The 16,336-nt window shown below is 38.7% G+C and overlaps 2 protein-coding genes across 19 annotated transcripts in view; both read left to right on the top strand.

Moving 5' to 3' along the window:
- Positions 1 to 189: 189 nt before the first annotated feature.
- arl5a (ADP-ribosylation factor-like 5A) lies at positions 190 to 12,780 on the top strand. Of its 2 annotated transcripts, none has more exons than XM_077002726.1 (6): positions 190 to 364; positions 6,542 to 6,602; positions 8,293 to 8,440; positions 8,534 to 8,617; positions 10,800 to 10,951; positions 11,501 to 12,780. In XM_077002726.1, exons 1-6 carry the CDS (start codon positions 352 to 354, stop codon positions 11,547 to 11,549), a joined length of 507 nt encoding a protein of 168 aa, XP_076858841.1. In that variant the 5' UTR covers positions 190 to 351; the 3' UTR covers positions 11,550 to 12,780. The 2 variants fall into 2 exon arrangements, with proteins under 2 accessions (XP_076858841.1, XP_076858840.1); XM_077002725.1 differs by lacking the exon at positions 190 to 364 and adding an exon at positions 371 to 846.
- A 2,902-nt stretch (positions 12,781 to 15,682) lies between these two features.
- The window catches only part of neb (nebulin), a 59,225-nt gene continuing 58,571 nt past the window's right edge, over positions 15,683 to 16,336 (top strand). For 15 of the 17 annotated variants that reach the window (XM_077002706.1, XM_077002707.1, XM_077002716.1 and 12 more), the window contains exon 1: positions 16,246 to 16,302. In XM_077002706.1, coding sequence (XP_076858821.1) covers positions 16,261 to 16,302 — 42 coding nt within the window. In that variant the 5' untranslated portion in view covers positions 16,246 to 16,260. Of the gene's footprint in view, positions 15,796 to 16,239; positions 16,303 to 16,336 lie in introns of those variants that run through there. The other 2 variants (XR_013130456.1, XM_077002720.1) reach the window with 1 other exon arrangement.

Here is a 16,336-nt window from a genome sequence, read left to right as displayed (position 1 = left end):
CGTCATTCATGAATGTTGAAGGAGACTGATCAAAGAAAGACAGACAATATACTTGCCACACAACCAAAAATATTAAGCATAAAATGTCCACGTGGGCATTTTAGTGCCAGTGTGTAAGGTACCAGCAGTGAGACTACTAAAATGAGACTTTGAAACACAGTTTCCCAGAACTCCTTTCGCGCGCCACGTCACAGTCCTTATTCATGGCAAAGTGATTGAAAGCTGTTCAGTTGTATTTTCCCAAATAAAAAAGTAAAAATTTTTGATAAAAACAAATATAAAAGAGACCGAAAGCGCGACCGATTTGTTAAAGGGGGCGGTCAATTTAATCAATAAAACCCGTTGGCGCCTATGGGAGTAAAAGGTAAGAGCGCTTTAAAGCGGTGGGCAGGGCAGCGCGAGCTCTCTTCACACCTCCGTGTGTTTCAGTTTCTTCTGTTTTAGTCCAGCTGCTGCAGAAGAGGCGAGTACTGGTTCACTTACAACCAGCCGAACCAGTTAGATTCACCTCCTCCAAACGGGTTATGACATTACGCGCATCATGCGCTGTTTCAAAGATGGTAGCGTCGTCGAGAGACGTGTCGGCCGGCCCGTGTGTGGTGAACAGCCCCGGTGTGTAGCTGAACACCGCCGGGCGTAGACGAGCAGAGTCGGACTCCCTTCACGGACCACCAGCGGCTCGGGTTGGATAGACGGCTCGTAACCGAGATAACCCCCAGCTGGCTGTCCGTGTAAATAACCTCATCACAGTTTGGATTGGTCGGGCCGTCGCTGCCCACGAACAAGGCCCCTCCACAGAGATGGGAATCATTTTTACAAAGTTATGGAGGCTCTTTAACCACCAAGGTGAGTCAGTCGTTTGTCAGTTCAGCTCGTTTGCCCGCTAACGTTGGCGTTATAGGACCGCAAATTCATATCGCGTTTGGAAATCATTAGGCACAAATGCGGAGTGAATCTATCCTGTCAGTTTAATATCTGACCAGCTAACTGGAGTCTGAGCGCGTCGTGCTGGCTTCGCGTCCGACGCTAACGCGGCTAACGCCATCGGCTAACACGGCTAACGCCGTCAGATAACGCGGCTAACGCCATCGGCTAACGCGGTCAGCTAACGCCGTCAGCTAACGCGTCGCTGCTTTGACAGCCAGCTAGCTAACTAACTAGCACGCTAGTTGTATAGATCACATATTGGACACTAATGTTGGTGACCTGGTCCTGCGCTCCAGATGTTGGCGCTAACTAACGCCGAGACAGCGCTGACTTGTCCCGGATCTGCTCATCTCCTAGTGGGCTTCGGGCCGCTGTGACTCCCGTCTAGCTGCACGGAGAACTGGTTTATATGGGGCGTGAGGCGTTATACACCGAGTACTGGACCATTAGTTCATTACTCTCTCTTTTGGTTATGGGTAACTAGTCAGTTGGCCAACCGTCGAGCCAGAAGGCTAATGTTGGGTTAGCTCGCTAGTTCAGACCGCTAGCGTCAGCCGCCTGAGGTAAACCTGTGTGTCAGCATCATGTGAAGATGTGAAAGTCTGACCAAGTTCTGGTTCCGCAGACATATGACTGCTTATTTGTGTCATACTGTGTGGTTCCCATGAACTTTGGTATGTCGAGCTTGACTTTAGTCAGACTTGTTGTTCTTCGATCTAACGAGAGTCTAAAGTTATGTAATGCATGTATGTCATCTATGTAATGTAGGTAGACGTCTCGGTCATGTAATTATTACTTTAAATAGCTGCTTCGCCAACAGATAACCAAAACAAGATCAAATATAGTACAAATACAACCTTTGTCCATTAGTGCGATATTACTTTTACACAGGCTAAAACGTGATTGAAACTTAAAAGTGCCAAGACTGCTTGATATTAAGAAGCTACTGTTTACTCCCGCTGTTTTGGGTGTCGTAATGTTCTCTTATACTAAATAATACAAGGTATGGGCCAGCGCTGACCGAGACAGACTTGTCTCTTATTTATTATAAATGATGTGGCCTAATACTGGTTGAACAGTATGGTGCCCATAGCCCTACTGTGCCAGTGGCTTCTGTTTCCCTAAACAATCAGCTTGCCCAAAAGAATACATCACAGTTTAAGTTAGAAAAATCGCACTTAATTGGAGGTAGATAACTTGCTGCAATTATATGGACTAGACGTAGCCCAAACCACGTTTATTTTCAGTGCTTCACTTTCAGGTATTTGCAACCAAGGCGAATTGGAATTTGACACCATGGAACATTTCTTTGCTATACTCATCTTACTCATTAGGTTAACAGATCTTTGTGATCTCAAGTAAGGAATGTAATTAGGCTAGCTTATTTAGGAGTTCAAAGAACAGGTATAATTTGCTAGTTAAATTTAAACAACTAAAGGTATGGTTTGAATTATTTTGAGCATGAATAATATTTCAAGAAGATTCACAGCTGATGGATAGATGAATATAGAGGATGGAGACTAATTGTATGTCAAATGCTGCGAGGTAAGAGTGGATGCTTCTAACTTGTACATACTTGTACTTGTAAAGCTGTGTTGGAGTTTGAATATCCAAGCCTAATGCTATTTGCGATATTGGATTGAATAACCTAACAGGTCATGGTGTTTGCAAGTTGCTGAAAAATCTTTCCATCCATTCAGACCAAGTTTGACTTGTTTATTTTAAATTAAAGCCCATAAAATGTAGAATTATTCAAATGAAACAGGAGTAAAATATCTTCCCTGTGGGATACGTGCTGTCATTTGATAACCGGCTCTTCTGTTTTATGTTTGATTAGAAGGGGAAGTGAAATCCCTCTGGGGGCTGTTTCCTTTCACATGGGGTTTAAAGGGAAAACCACACAAGACTAGTTTGAGTGCATATTTCTACAAGTAATCTAGAAATACATAAGCGTTATTCATTACATTATTTGGCACATCCCTGGTGTGCATCCAATTGTTCTATGAGCAGATTTTCTGAATTGCGCTATGAGAGCGTTGATCAACACGGCTCTTGGTATGTGCACATGCTTTTCTGACTGTGTTGTCAACTGCTCTCTATTTTCAAGATGGATGTAGACAGAATAAGGGGTTTACCTCCCTCCTTCTTAGGTCAGGGGCCACACCTTCCCTGCAATCATAAACACTTCAGCGTCACTTCAGCGTCACACACCTCTCTCCCAGCCCTGAAACTTGGGCCTCTCTTAGATGCCACGTGTACTGTACAACGACACCCGTTCCTCCAGAATAGTCAGATCATAGACATTTGGCATTTCCTTACTATTGGAATCTTGTAATATTTGATATACTTTTTAAAAGAACTACTGATGTGTTATGTGAATGCAGAAATTGTGGTAGTTCAGTTGTCCTGCTGAGAGCATATCTTTACAAATGTCTTGGCAAATCTTTATGTGTTTAAGTCTTTGTCTTACCTGGACATAATACACAAACAGTATTATCTGCCTAAAAAGAAATGATGGCCTTTGAGACTTTAATTCTACCAAAATCAGTCAAAACATCTCTTTCTGAGCATGGATGAATGTAAGGTTTTGTGGTATGGACAAAAATACTATGTTGCAAGTGAATTGATTGCAATATAGCCTACTTTATAGGAAATGCAGCTGTAACCTTGATGCAACATGGTTAACCATTGACCCAAATTGTTGCAACCATTATTATTGACTTTTTTATCATTTAAAAGTCAAGTTTCATTAAAGCAGCCATAGATGCTGAGAACACAGAATAAAAAAATGCAGTGTTTAAAAAGGGTTTTGTAATTAGCATAAATAGCATTTTGTAAATTACATGATGTGTTGTAAGAAACTGTAAGGTTAAATCAAGCCTGTTTGCGTGTCTGTCCAGCTCTATGGAAGAGGCACATCGTTCATCTTCGGCTGTCTGATGATAAAGGAAACAAAAACAAATGACTCATCAGTATCATTATCTTTAAAGTTAACCTAAATTGCAGCAACAATATTATAGCCAACAGGCCAATTTAATCTTATTGCTTCACTGTCTATCTAAATGCATATGTTGTTGGATAGAATGCATACATTTGGGTCAAACGGGTGGAAGGAAATGGCAGACTGCAGCAGACAGGTGTCCTTCTCTGTACCTTCATCTTCTTCCTTTAAAATTGTCGTGTGAAACTGAGCTAAAATATATGCCTGAGAAAAGAGTGATTACACTTGGCAGGCTGTTTTATTAAGCTATAAGAGAACAGTAGCCTTGTAGTTGCATTTTCTCTTACAGAAGACCAGGTGGGCATTCCTGGTTATGAGCACAACTAAGGAATTAGGCCTAGAATGTCTGACTTGTACAATAAAGCCTTTGTAAGGTAAAATAATTTAAAAAGCCAAGCAAAGCACAACATTTTAAGAGTTAATTGAAAGGATTTCGCTAATATATTTCAAATACATTTTACATTACTAAGAATGGCCAGCTTTAAAGTCTGTGGTTATCATCTTACTTTCTTATCTCTAACTACATGTTTGTCCTGTTGTATACAGACGGCTTGGGCTTTCGCAGGGAAGCAAATTGACTCTTCAACTGTTTAATCAAGCAGCATGGTTTTGTTTGTTCAATATTCACAGCTGTTCAACACACAGTATGTATGAATGTGACAAATTCATAACTGCTCATGAGAACCTAGATTTCTTTCTAGACAACATCTTTTCACATAAATATAACAGATGTCATGACAGATGGTAATTTCCTAGATGTCTGTAGTGTTTTGGCTGAATCAAAGTATTTTACAATTTATAGTTGATATGAACAGTGAAGTTATAAAATGATTGGCATACACTGTAAAAAATGTTTGTTGAATTTACAGTAATAAACTATAAAATAGCAACAGTAAAAGATCATAAAGTAGAAAACAGTACATCACTGTAACAGATGCAATAGTTTACTTTAAAAAAATAAACAGTATATAAAATTAATTTTTACAGTCATAATATGTAGAAAGCACACATTTTTAATGTTAATTTCAATATATTAGGTAAAATATATTGGAAAATTCCATAATGTAAACAAGGAATTACCCTAAAAATAAAAAAAATATTCAGTCTAAATTACAGATTTTGCTGATGTGTAGCCTACATTTCAATTTACAGTGAAAACTGTAAAGTGAAAATCAGCAAAATCGCACCTTGATTTCTACAGAAAGAAAATGCTAAAAATATGGCCAGTGCTGAAAGGTAAAGCATGTTGAAATATAGGACAATGTACTGCCATTTTAGAAATTGTCTTTGTAAATATGGGTCAAGTATTTATACATATAAGGAATACCGTGTTTTCTGGAACATAAGGTGCACTTAAAAGTTTTTGATATTCAAGTCTTGTGCTATCATTGCTGCCTTCAGTCGAATGGTGACTGTAGAGACGCTTCTCCCGCTGTTCTTTACTCAATTACGTTTTACGTAATGTTCTCTGGTTAGTTTATCGCTGCCAGCGTACACATTACGTATCTGTGTCAGGGACAGATTTTTGAATTCAGTGCACATACAAGGCGCACTGCTGATTTTTGAGAAAATTTAAGGCTTTTCTGCTTAAAGTCTGTAAAATTGTGTAGCGTCGGTCCACTGGGGGCGGCGTTACTTCCCATGAGCCCCCGCGGCTCCATTATTGATACGCGTTATGTGTAAGTGTTATGACATGCTGTTGTTGATTATGTATTTGATTATATGTTTTGATTATATAAGTCTCCCTGTATTAGTTTATGTAGTTGTACATTGTCTGAGTCTACCTACCATGTTTGTGTAATGTTACAGTGCTAATGACCTGCCCTCATGTTTCACGTATTGTGTACGACTTCATTCGTGATTACGTTGCTAAGGTAAATAAAAGTGCCTTGTTGCCTTAAAATGTGCCCCCCCCCCCGCTCAACAACTTTCTTTCTGGTAGCCCTCCGCAATAATTGGTATCCAAGAAGTAGCTCCCAACTTCAAAAAGGTTGGTGACCCCTGATCTATATTATAGATAATAATATAGATCATTGGTGGCAACAACTGGGAGGCCCTAGTGATGGTGGCCTGCCAGTAATTTACTGTGAAGTTGGACTTTACAACTATTTACAACAAAATTATTCACCGTAAATGGGTTAATTTTTAAAAGTTTAAAAAATTTTTTAAAAGAACAGTTCTAATGATGAAATTTATGGTTGTCAAAAAAGATACCGTAGTGTTTTTTACATTGTCACCGTTTTTTTTACGGTAAAGTTCTGGCAACCACAGCTGCCAGTCTTTTACCGTAAATTTAACGGATTTTTTTACAGTGTATTTCCAGTGTACAAACCAATGTAGGCTAGTCAGTGGGTGTGCACAGCTAGGATTAAGTCAATAGCTTTGCCTCTCTAAAAACAGAAAATCTGACACTCTTCTTTAAATTAGAAAACTTTTATATGAGCATGGCTAAGTAATGATTCACATATCCATAAGTGTGAAATTAACAATGAGACATGCATATATGGGGGAAACTTTCATGAGTTATGTACATTTTAGAATAATTTTTACTCTTTTGTAGTGTTGTACAACATGTAATAAGTTTTAATTGATTCTTCATTTTGTGTCATTTAGAACACAAAGTCATCATTGTTGGGCTGGACAACGCAGGAAAGACAACTATACTGTATCAGTTGTAAGTACAGAAATCTAAAGATTATTTAGATTTTCTGGTTGAAAAGGTAGAAATTAGCATACAGAAAAAGCTTTGAAAAAACATTCTTGCTGTAATTTGTCAGACCCTATTGGCTTGAGGCTTTAAATGAAATTACAGCAACACTGGATTAGTATAAAATTACAAATTTTACTAATGTTACTTAATGTATTTGTCACAGCTGATAATTAAAATATGAGAAAAATATACAAAAGTATCTTGAATTGCGGTAAAGGAAGCTCATGTTTAAATACATGTTGCACTTATAGTTTTAAGTAACACATTTCATTATGAGCTCATTGATGTGCAAATTAGAACAGTTCATTTCAATAGTACTTTCCAGTGCGATAAAGAAAATTTAATATTGAGACATCAGTTCTCTTCCCCAATGTTACTTATTTTCATCAGAATTTTTAGTCATTCTTTCCATTGCTCAGATGTATTGTTTTAATAAAAAAAGACATGATAAAAACTGTCCATAAATGAATTTTTAAATACAATTTAGAATAAAAATGGAGGCGCTTTGAGAAGGTCCTGTCTGGTGTATTATGTACAAGTGGCCCAACAGCACAAGTTGTCATGCGTTGTTCTGATCAACAGGAAGAGAGGAACTAAGGCATCTTTGTGAGGCAGTGATGGCACAGCCAGATGTGCTTCTGTGGGTTCTGGGCCAGGGGTGTGTTATGGCATCCTGCTTTTGTTTGACATAGATGCAAATCATGAACTCTTAACAGAACACTGTGTGTGTGTGTGTGTGTGTGTGTGTGTGTGTGTGTGTGTGTGTGTGTGTGTGTGTGTGTGTGTGTGTGTGTGTGTGTGTGTGTGTGTGTGTGTGTGTGTGTGTGTGTGTGTGTGTGTGTGTGTGTGGTTTACATTTATATAGCCATAAATATAAAGCCATTCAGCTGTGATCTGTTAAGATTTCATGACTTGCATTGCTATTAAATTTTTAGTTTAGTTAATGTTATCTCATTACACATTAAATACCTAAGATGTAAGATTCAAAGACTAAAGCAGGAAGCATGTTAATGAACTTCTTAGTCTCAAAATGCTCAAGTGTTCTTTCCAAAATGTAATGCTATTGAATCTGTGGAACAAGCAGCCCTAATCATTATAAAATGCTTTATAGCAAAGCTATGAAATGTTTTGGGCTACACGAACACTGAAGGATTTACTTAGAAGTTACGTTTTTATAATGGCTGGTCATCCTTTCTCTGTGGTTGAGGATTTATTTGCTGTCTTCAGTTTAGATTTAATTTGCACATATTGCAGGAATGTGAATTGTTCAAGAATATTTTCCATTACCATATTTTAAAAACACAATTTCAGTTAGAAACATTTTAAACAGGTTTTAAACAAATATTGTTCTTAAATGTTACATTATTGATATTAAACATCCTTGTTGCTAAGCACTATACTATCATATTAGTTTTTTTCATATTAGTATTTTTAGGGCATTACTTAATAAATATTTATGTACATTTTGTGCTTCTAAAAATATAAAAGCTATTGTAACTTCTAATATAAAATATGCACATTTTCTGAATAAAAACTTTAATGTGTGTAGAAAATGTATCTCCTACTATTTGAATGAATATTGTATGTGAACACCCCCATATAATGATATAATTCCATAATGTATTATATTCATTGTATCATTTATGGCCCACAGTTCTATGAATGAAGTTGTGCACACATCACCCACAATAGGCAGCAATGTGGAGGAAATAGTGGTGAACAACACACACTTCCTCATGTGGGACATTGGAGGTCAGGAGTCCCTGCGTTCCTCCTGGAACACCTACTACACCAACACAGAGGTAGGCCTCCTCAGCACAGAGATCGCCTTCACTGTGTTCCACTGTTCTTTACTGGGCAGTAGGTAAATCACTAACTGTGTCATGTCACTGCAGTTTGTGATAGTTGTGGTGGACAGCACGGACAGGGAGAGGATATCTGTGACCAAAGAAGAGCTGTATAGAATGCTAGCTCATGAAGTGAGTATTTCCTTTGTCATGGGTACTGCATGGTGTTCATTGATCTCTCTCTCAGACTGCGTACAGACATCTGCGTACAGATGGACAGACTGCGTCCCTTTTTAAGGCTCCTCCACTGGTAGACAAGACAAGAACATTAAAGTTTTAAGTCCGATCCGGGTTTTCCAGCGCACCCATTTAGATAATCCATTCCAGTTTTTGCTAGTGAGAGTAAAATCCGGTCCGCATTTTCCAGCACACCTTCAGCACACGAGCATAGTTTCTGCCCCAATTTAGCTCCGTGGCATCTCGGACCGCCGTGTAAATTTGAAGTTATCGGTCAGTTGTGTGGGATTATTTTACCTTAAAGCAGTGGTTCTCAAACTGTGGTACGCGTACCACTGGTGGTACGCAGAGCACCCCGCGGTGGTACGCCAGATGAGCTCGGAAAATAAAAGATGCTTTGAGTTTTTTTTTTTTTTTTTTTTACACAACACATTTTTTTAATTAAAACAGAATTATGACAAGTCCTGAAATTCAGAAACTAAAAGGGATGACTCGTATTATTTGCGGAGAAAATGTCGCTAAACAGCTCGATCTGGTGCATCTTTCAAACGACACAGTCACTCGCAGAATTGATGAAATGGCGAACAACGTCAGACAAACATTGACCGAGAGAATTAAAATGAGTAAATGCTTCTCACTGCAGTTAGATGAATCCATAGATGTCGCAGATTTAGCCAACTTGCTCGTTTCCGTGCGATATGAGTATGAGGGCATGTCGCACGAAGACTTTTTGTGCTGTAAACCCCTACCAACACGAAATACAGGAGAACTACATTATAACATATGTGTGTAATGAGCAGGGTTGCCAACTTTCACGCATTGAGCGTGAGACACACGCATTTGACCGTCTTCACACGCCACACATCCGATTTCTCACGCCGACAAAAAAAATCTAGTTTATTTACCTCTGATCCACATCTATGATTCAATGAGTTACTAGTTCGCTCTGGCACCAACCACCGCGATATAATACTTATCTTGTGTCCATTTTACATCCTCCCGGTAACAATTTACGTTCGCTAACCCCCCGTCAACAACTTAAACTCGCCAAACAGCTTTTTCTTTTTTTTTTTTTTTTGGGGGGGGGGGGGGGGGGGGTGGTACGTGGAGGTTTTTCGTTTGACAGTTGGTGGTACTTTGTGTAAAAAGTTTGAGAACCACTGCCTTAAAGGATGACAAAGACGAAGAGATAGAGTGCAACATATGCCACAGTAAAGTCAAGCGTTGTGGTAAAGCTGTAAGAACTTTTAATACCACCAATCTAATCAAGCATTTAGCGAAATACCACCATAAACAACATGACGAGTTTCTAATGAAAACCGAAGACAAAAAGAAAGGTCCTACACAACTAACACTGGCAGAAACGTTTGAATTGAAGGGAGTGTATAGATGGGGATGGAGCAGCAAAGTGTGGAGTAGAAGGCATTTTGCTTTTAATTAGTTTACGATATGTGCACGGATTTTTTTTTTTTAGCTTTGGTTTACACTTGTTCAAGAGCACTGATGGATGTTAATGTTAATGTTAATAATAGACTATTTTCCACTCAGGTTGTGTGTTTTTTTTAAATATAATTTACAATATTATTTGCACTTGTGGCTTTTTAATCCTTGGTTTACTGATGCTATTTCTGTTTGTTATTTAATATTTTGTCTATTTTGAGTTTATTAATTGCTAAATAAACAGGTCAGTTTCTCCTTACCAACCATTGTGTATTATTCAAACACACCTAATTCTGCTGGCTACTTGTTATCAAGAGTAAAACGCTTTTCAACATGAGTTTGACAACAAAGTAAGTTGGCTAAATAACTTTAAACTTTAATACATGCTCGGATAGGCCGGTATCGGTATCGGCCGATATCGGTATCGGATCGGAAGTGCAAATAAATATCGGTATCGGATCGGAAGTTCAAAAAGCTGGATCGGGACATCCCTAGAAATTAGGAGACTCAAAGTAAAAGAACTGATCTACACTACTGCAACTTTAGAATATGGAATGAATGTGATGATTTAAACATTACTTCATTATGCATTCTAAGATCTTAAAGATGTTAAAACAATCAAAATCCAATAAATTTTTTTTGGTATTTTGTTTTGACATTTTCTGAAATTTAGCTGCAATTTTATTCTCTTTTCTAGGACCTTAGAAAGGCTGGCTTGTTGGTATTTGCCAATAAGCAGGATGTGAAAGGCTGTTTGACAGTGGCTGAAATCTCCCAGAGCTTACAGCTCACATCCATTAAAGATCACCAGTGGCACATCCAAGCCTGCTGTGCTCTCACAGGGGAAGGGTAAGAGTTGTTCTTCCACACTGAACGAATGCCCAGTGTTTGGCCAATCTGAATGCCAGCATGCCAAGAACCCATAAATGTGCATTTATTCCAATTACAAATAAGTGATGAGTAAATTACCCTTAAAATTTGGAGCTAAAGAACTGGTCAATGTTGTGAGTTTCTGAGATGCTCCAATGTTTAAATTTGCACTCAGTCCGATTGGTGGCACATTTGGAAAACAATAGTCATGATCAGTAAATGTGAGAAGTTAATTGGAGGTTTTTAATATTTTGTGTCTAGTTTGTTTGATATTCACAGTTGTGAATGCAGCATTGCCATTAAACACTTGCTTGATCAGATTGTAGGATTACATCTAGCTTTACATTAAGCTTGCTTGTGTGACAAAACTGTTCAATATGTTTCACTGGTTTAACTCCAAATAACTTGATTTGCTTTGAAGCCATTCACATTCAGAGCTCAGTTGTGTAATACACATAATGTAATGGTGCATGTTGTGGCCTATAAGGTAATAAAACACTAACATGAAATATTTGTGCTCTTTTATAGGCTTTGTCAGGGACTGGAGTGGATGATGTCACGACTACGAGTCAGATGACCTCTGACCCTTTAAAAAAATGCACACGCACACACACTTTGCTCTCCGCATGTGTGGAAGCCGACTGTCACTCACTGTGAAGGTGACTTAGCAGTGTCACCAGGATTAATTTATTATGGCTCACTGAGATCTGTGAACAACTTTCAGCTAACTGTGTGTCTGGATTGGCAAACCCACATAAACTCAGTGTTTTCCTGCATGGTTGCCCTGTAAAGAGTGTAAAGGAGAGATGTGGAGGAGAACTTGGACTAGGAGGAGGAGGCCGAGAGGAGCCCTGCATCGCCTGACTGCCTGATGTAGTATTGCCCTGTGTGTACAGTCCAGTATTTACATTAACCTTGTGCCTGCGTATCAATCTCTGTTCCCAGGGCGCAGGTCATCATGCAAGGCGAGACTCTACACCTATGTAAAAATGTGTTAAATAAAGTGTTTTTATCCATCACGATTGACGTTTAGTCACTTCACGTTTTTTTTTTCCCCCTCAGCCGCTTGCATTTTGGTAGTGCAGTGGAACATTTGAGATGCGTTTGGGGTTTTTTGTTTTTGTTTGTTTAATCTCTGCAGGTATTGCATTGTTTCAGTGCATGTTTTCATTTTATTTGCAGTTTAAATGGTAACATTGGATAAGTGTTTGGGTTCTCATCCTTCACAACTGATTGGATTATGATCTGTTTACATTTGAATTATTTTTGAATGATCTCGGCAATTATTTCAAAAAGATGTTGGCACTGTGCATGTTTCTCCTTCATGACAAATAAGTAAGTGGAGAAGTGCAAAGTGAAGATTTCTGAAGTACTAGTTACTGTATGTCTGTAGCCTAATAGGCTGCTATTGTGTGTATGACCAGCTTGGGAGTTACTCTCTCTTTACTGTCTCCACTGGCCTTGTACATCAACAAAGCATTTTTTACCGCAGATTTACATTACATTTTCTATATGTGATAAACATTAACAAATTTGTGTGTAAATATGATGCGGTGCATCAAGCATTTGTTAGTATTGTTCATGCTGAGTGTCAGAACCTAAACAACAAACATGTTCCCTGTTAAATAATAAACCTGTATACTGTCTCAGAATGGTACTGCATAGATGCATTCGACCCATAGAAACACCCGTGTTGCATCATGGGCAGTGCAAATTTTCATGTAAAATAACCTAACAAAGTACCTTGCGATTCTTTTACTTTTCTAAATGTATTTATTTAATGTACACAATAAAAACATCCAGGTTAATACCTGCCATGTAAAGACAGGTCAATCATTGAATGTTGCAGTGACTTAAGTGAGCTGACGTGAGCAGGAGAGTTGTAGACTATATTACAATTAGAATGACAGCATATGGCAGGCTACTGGGTTGATGTAAGTAACGCTAACCTACTGGCCCAATATCTGTACTGTACATGGAAGAAGTGCAGAGAATGAATTCAATTGTAATTTAGTTATGAGCTGAAGCAGAAGGATGACCTCTTATGATGTCTTTCAGGTAAACTAAAGACATTAAAGAAAAGGTCACTGAGTTCACTGACCTGAGGGCTGTATATAATGAACATATATCCACTTTTTCTGACCTGAACACTTGTATATGTTCACCTTTCGTATGCACTGTAATGTCCCTCTTCACACTTTATCCTGTTTGGTTGTTTGTAAACATGCTTCTTCCTTCCCTGCTGTCTGTATTTAGGGCCTGTTTACCTCACTGGTTGGCAAGCAATTGTTTTACTATGTCGGAGATGCTAGACATGCTTTATTGAGTGCGGATGTCAAGGTGTCATCCATTCCCAGCTGTTCAGGCAGCCCGGCATACTAATATTTTCCAGTGACTCAGTGTTTTGCTGTTTTTTTCAGCTTGTGTCATGTAGCTGCTAAATGCTAGATGTTATTTATCAGAATCGCTTGCCAATTAGCACTTTGGCAAAGACGGTCATTAACTAAGATAAGTAATCATAAATCGTAACTTATTGAATCTGCAAAACTAAAGGAGTAAAATGTGTACTTATTGAAGTCTTAAGGCATTAATGAAGGCTAAGGAGCATGTTTCTCAGTCTTCAAATTAACATGCTACCTTCATGGACCTCATAGCATGATGATTGACACTGATAGTTACAAAGGAAAATGGACCATTGATGTAGTCAGCCTCCTTCTAGAGTGCTGATGTTACAGCTTTCTGGATGAGTGAGAGTCAGGAGGGAAGGCCGGGTCCTCCAGAAGAGAGATGAGACGCTCACAGCTGTCACTGCCATTCATCCAGATCCAGGACTGAACTGCTAATGGGATCTTGGCAGTTGCAGATCCTTGAGTGCAAACAGTGTAGTGCGTCAAGGAGAAAACCACCAATGCTTGTTTTATCATGTCACCTGGCACATAATGTAGTAATGGATCCAGACTGTTGATCTAGCTGGTGATTAGGGGCTGAGCTGCCCTCAGTGAGATACCCTCTTTACCAAGTTGTAATAGTGTCCCCCTTCCATGTTGTTTGAAAATAACATCTGGTACTTTATATTTGCCATGAATGCCATACTAATGGGGGACTGAGAAGCTGCTCTCAAAGTCATTTTTACAGTATGAGCCGTGTTTTGTTTTGGGCATCCTAGATGACAAAATATCTGTTTCAATGATAATTTTTTTGGTAATTGTTCATAAACACTTTGAATTTTCTAAATGCGTATATTTTGTCTTACCATAAGCCAAAGTTATGTTTTTGTAAACAATGAAAATTGGAAATTTTAATGTTGTTAGTTTCAAAATGTGATGCTGGTTCTTGTATTTTGAACTGTGCCACTACATGAAAAAGCAGATATGATTTCTTTCAGAGTTATAAATCGAATAGGTACAAATGAGAAAACACTTTGCAGCATGTGTGAATGCGTGGCATGCTACATTTGTGTTCCATTAATTTCAGCTCATCATTCTCATGACTCACTGTTGTGTGGAAGTGTTTGTGCTGTACAGGTCAGCACTAGCTTGATTTTAGGGGATCGCTGCTCTTGGCCATGGTGTCATAGGATTTTGCTAGAGGTCTTCATAACAAGAAACCCATATTTGCATAGCCCTATCCTTTCTCTGCCAAAACAAATGACACCTTCACAACTCTAATCTACCTATTGTGATATATGTATTCTCTTTTCACTCCACAAACAGCCTGTTGGTTGTCTATTCTTCCTCATTTTTCTTTCTACATACTTGTACATCACTGGATTTGCTGAACAGGTGCACTTTTCTGAAGGCATCACTAGCATATATTTAGCTGCTGAAACCTGAGAGTGGTGTCCTCTGATTGGCTGGGGGGGGCACATGATAACTGGAGTCCTGCTGCAGCTGTGAGCTGTCACCCAGCGTTTCTAAGGAGGGAAGAGTTGGGGAGGCTCTGGCAGCTTGGGAAACGCTTTAACTTTAAAGTCACCGGTAAGCAAAGAAAGTCAACAAACTGAAAAACGCTTCCATTTTCCCTCTTCAGCTTTGCATGGCCTTTGGATTTTCTATACTTCTCTGCCATTGGATGGAAGTGATGCTGAGGGTTAAGCAGGGTTGACCCTTGAACCACAGTCTGCTTTGAAACAGTGCTCTACCTGGTCTGATTGGGCAATATTACAAGAACTCCCAAAGTTGCAAACATCCCGATGCTGGAATTTCCCTCTGGAATTTATACACGCATTTCTTGGAACATTATCTGTTGCAGCTCTTTACTTGGACAGGAGTCTCGCGCATCACAGCCTCTTTCTCCTTTCATTGTAATGTTTTCAATTAAATGAATGGAAAAGCATATATATATTTTTTTAAATGTCAAGTTCTGTGAGTTCCGTGCAAAAAAGGGTAGTTAGTAAGATGTCCTATATTTATCCTGTAGCCTCAGAAGGCATTGCAATTCTGCTAGCTAAACAAAGCTAGCCAATCAGGTTGCGGCATTAACTTACATGACAAATAGCTGGAGCGTCTAGGAGCAGCTGTTGCAAAGTTTCATGTAGGAGCTATGGCACTATCAGGGCTCTTGGGTGATTGAGGCCTGCCAAACCTTTTTACAAAAACTTTTAACTTATCCTGTTGAGTCTTTATGCACAGGCTAAACCTGTAGTTCTTTTTTCTTCTCTTTTTTTTTTACCTAAAACATGGAATTGTGAAACATTTTGTCTGTCTATAGGTTTGCAGGAATTCGTTAAGTGGAATATCAGTTTGGGACCCTAGTCAATGGAAAGTGAGTACCTTCCTTATTGCAAGGTCACTGGAAATACTGCTGGAACCTTCTTTGGTCAGGTATGTATTAACTTGAATTATAAAACACTTATGATTATTCATGCCCATAATTCATTAGAATTGAGAATAATAATAATTGTTAATAATAAATAGCTAATTATTTATTAATATGTTATTTGCATCTTTGTTCCTTTGCTTCTGGAATTAAAGGCTCATGCCCTCTTCTCAGTGTGTGTATGTGTGTGTGTGTGTGTGTGTGTGTGTGAGAGAGAGAGAGAGAGAGAGAGAGAGAGAGAGACAGTCTAAGTGCCCATCAGCTGACAGTAAGGATAGAAATTACGTTGCAAGACTCACTTTTAGCAATGTCCACTGTGCCTTACTATGTTCATAATTTTCTTCAAACATTTTAATTTTAGAAACCTGATATTCATGTCCAAATATTAAAAGATTCATATTAATGTGACAAAGTGCAGCCGTGCATAACAATTGCATATCTGATTGTAGACCCACTAAAAGTGTTTCGTGATGGCCAGTGAAGAAGAATATGATGATGAGTATGAAGAAGAGGTAAGATACGACATCCTATAATGGCTAAGTGAAA

The sequence above is a fragment of the Brachyhypopomus gauderio genome, chromosome 4, assembly GCF_052324685.1.
Source record: "Brachyhypopomus gauderio isolate BG-103 chromosome 4, BGAUD_0.2, whole genome shotgun sequence".
NCBI classification, from domain to species: Eukaryota; Metazoa; Chordata; class Actinopteri; order Gymnotiformes; family Hypopomidae; genus Brachyhypopomus; species Brachyhypopomus gauderio.
The sequence above is the reverse complement of the archived record's forward strand: the minus strand, read 5'-3'. Positions and strand labels throughout refer to the sequence as shown.

Bases quoted from the DNA above. Each gene is read 5' to 3' on its own strand.
- arl5a (XM_077002725.1), top strand. From the start codon at position 801: ATGGGAATCATTTTTACAAAGTTATGGAGGCTCTTTAACCACCAAG. The intron at 6,603-8,292 runs GTAAGTACAGAA...TATGGCCCACAG, and splicing joins ACAACTATACTGTATCAGTT to TTCTATGAATGAAGTTGTGC. The intron at 8,441-8,533 runs GTAGGCCTCCTC...ATGTCACTGCAG, and splicing joins CCTACTACACCAACACAGAG to TTTGTGATAGTTGTGGTGGA.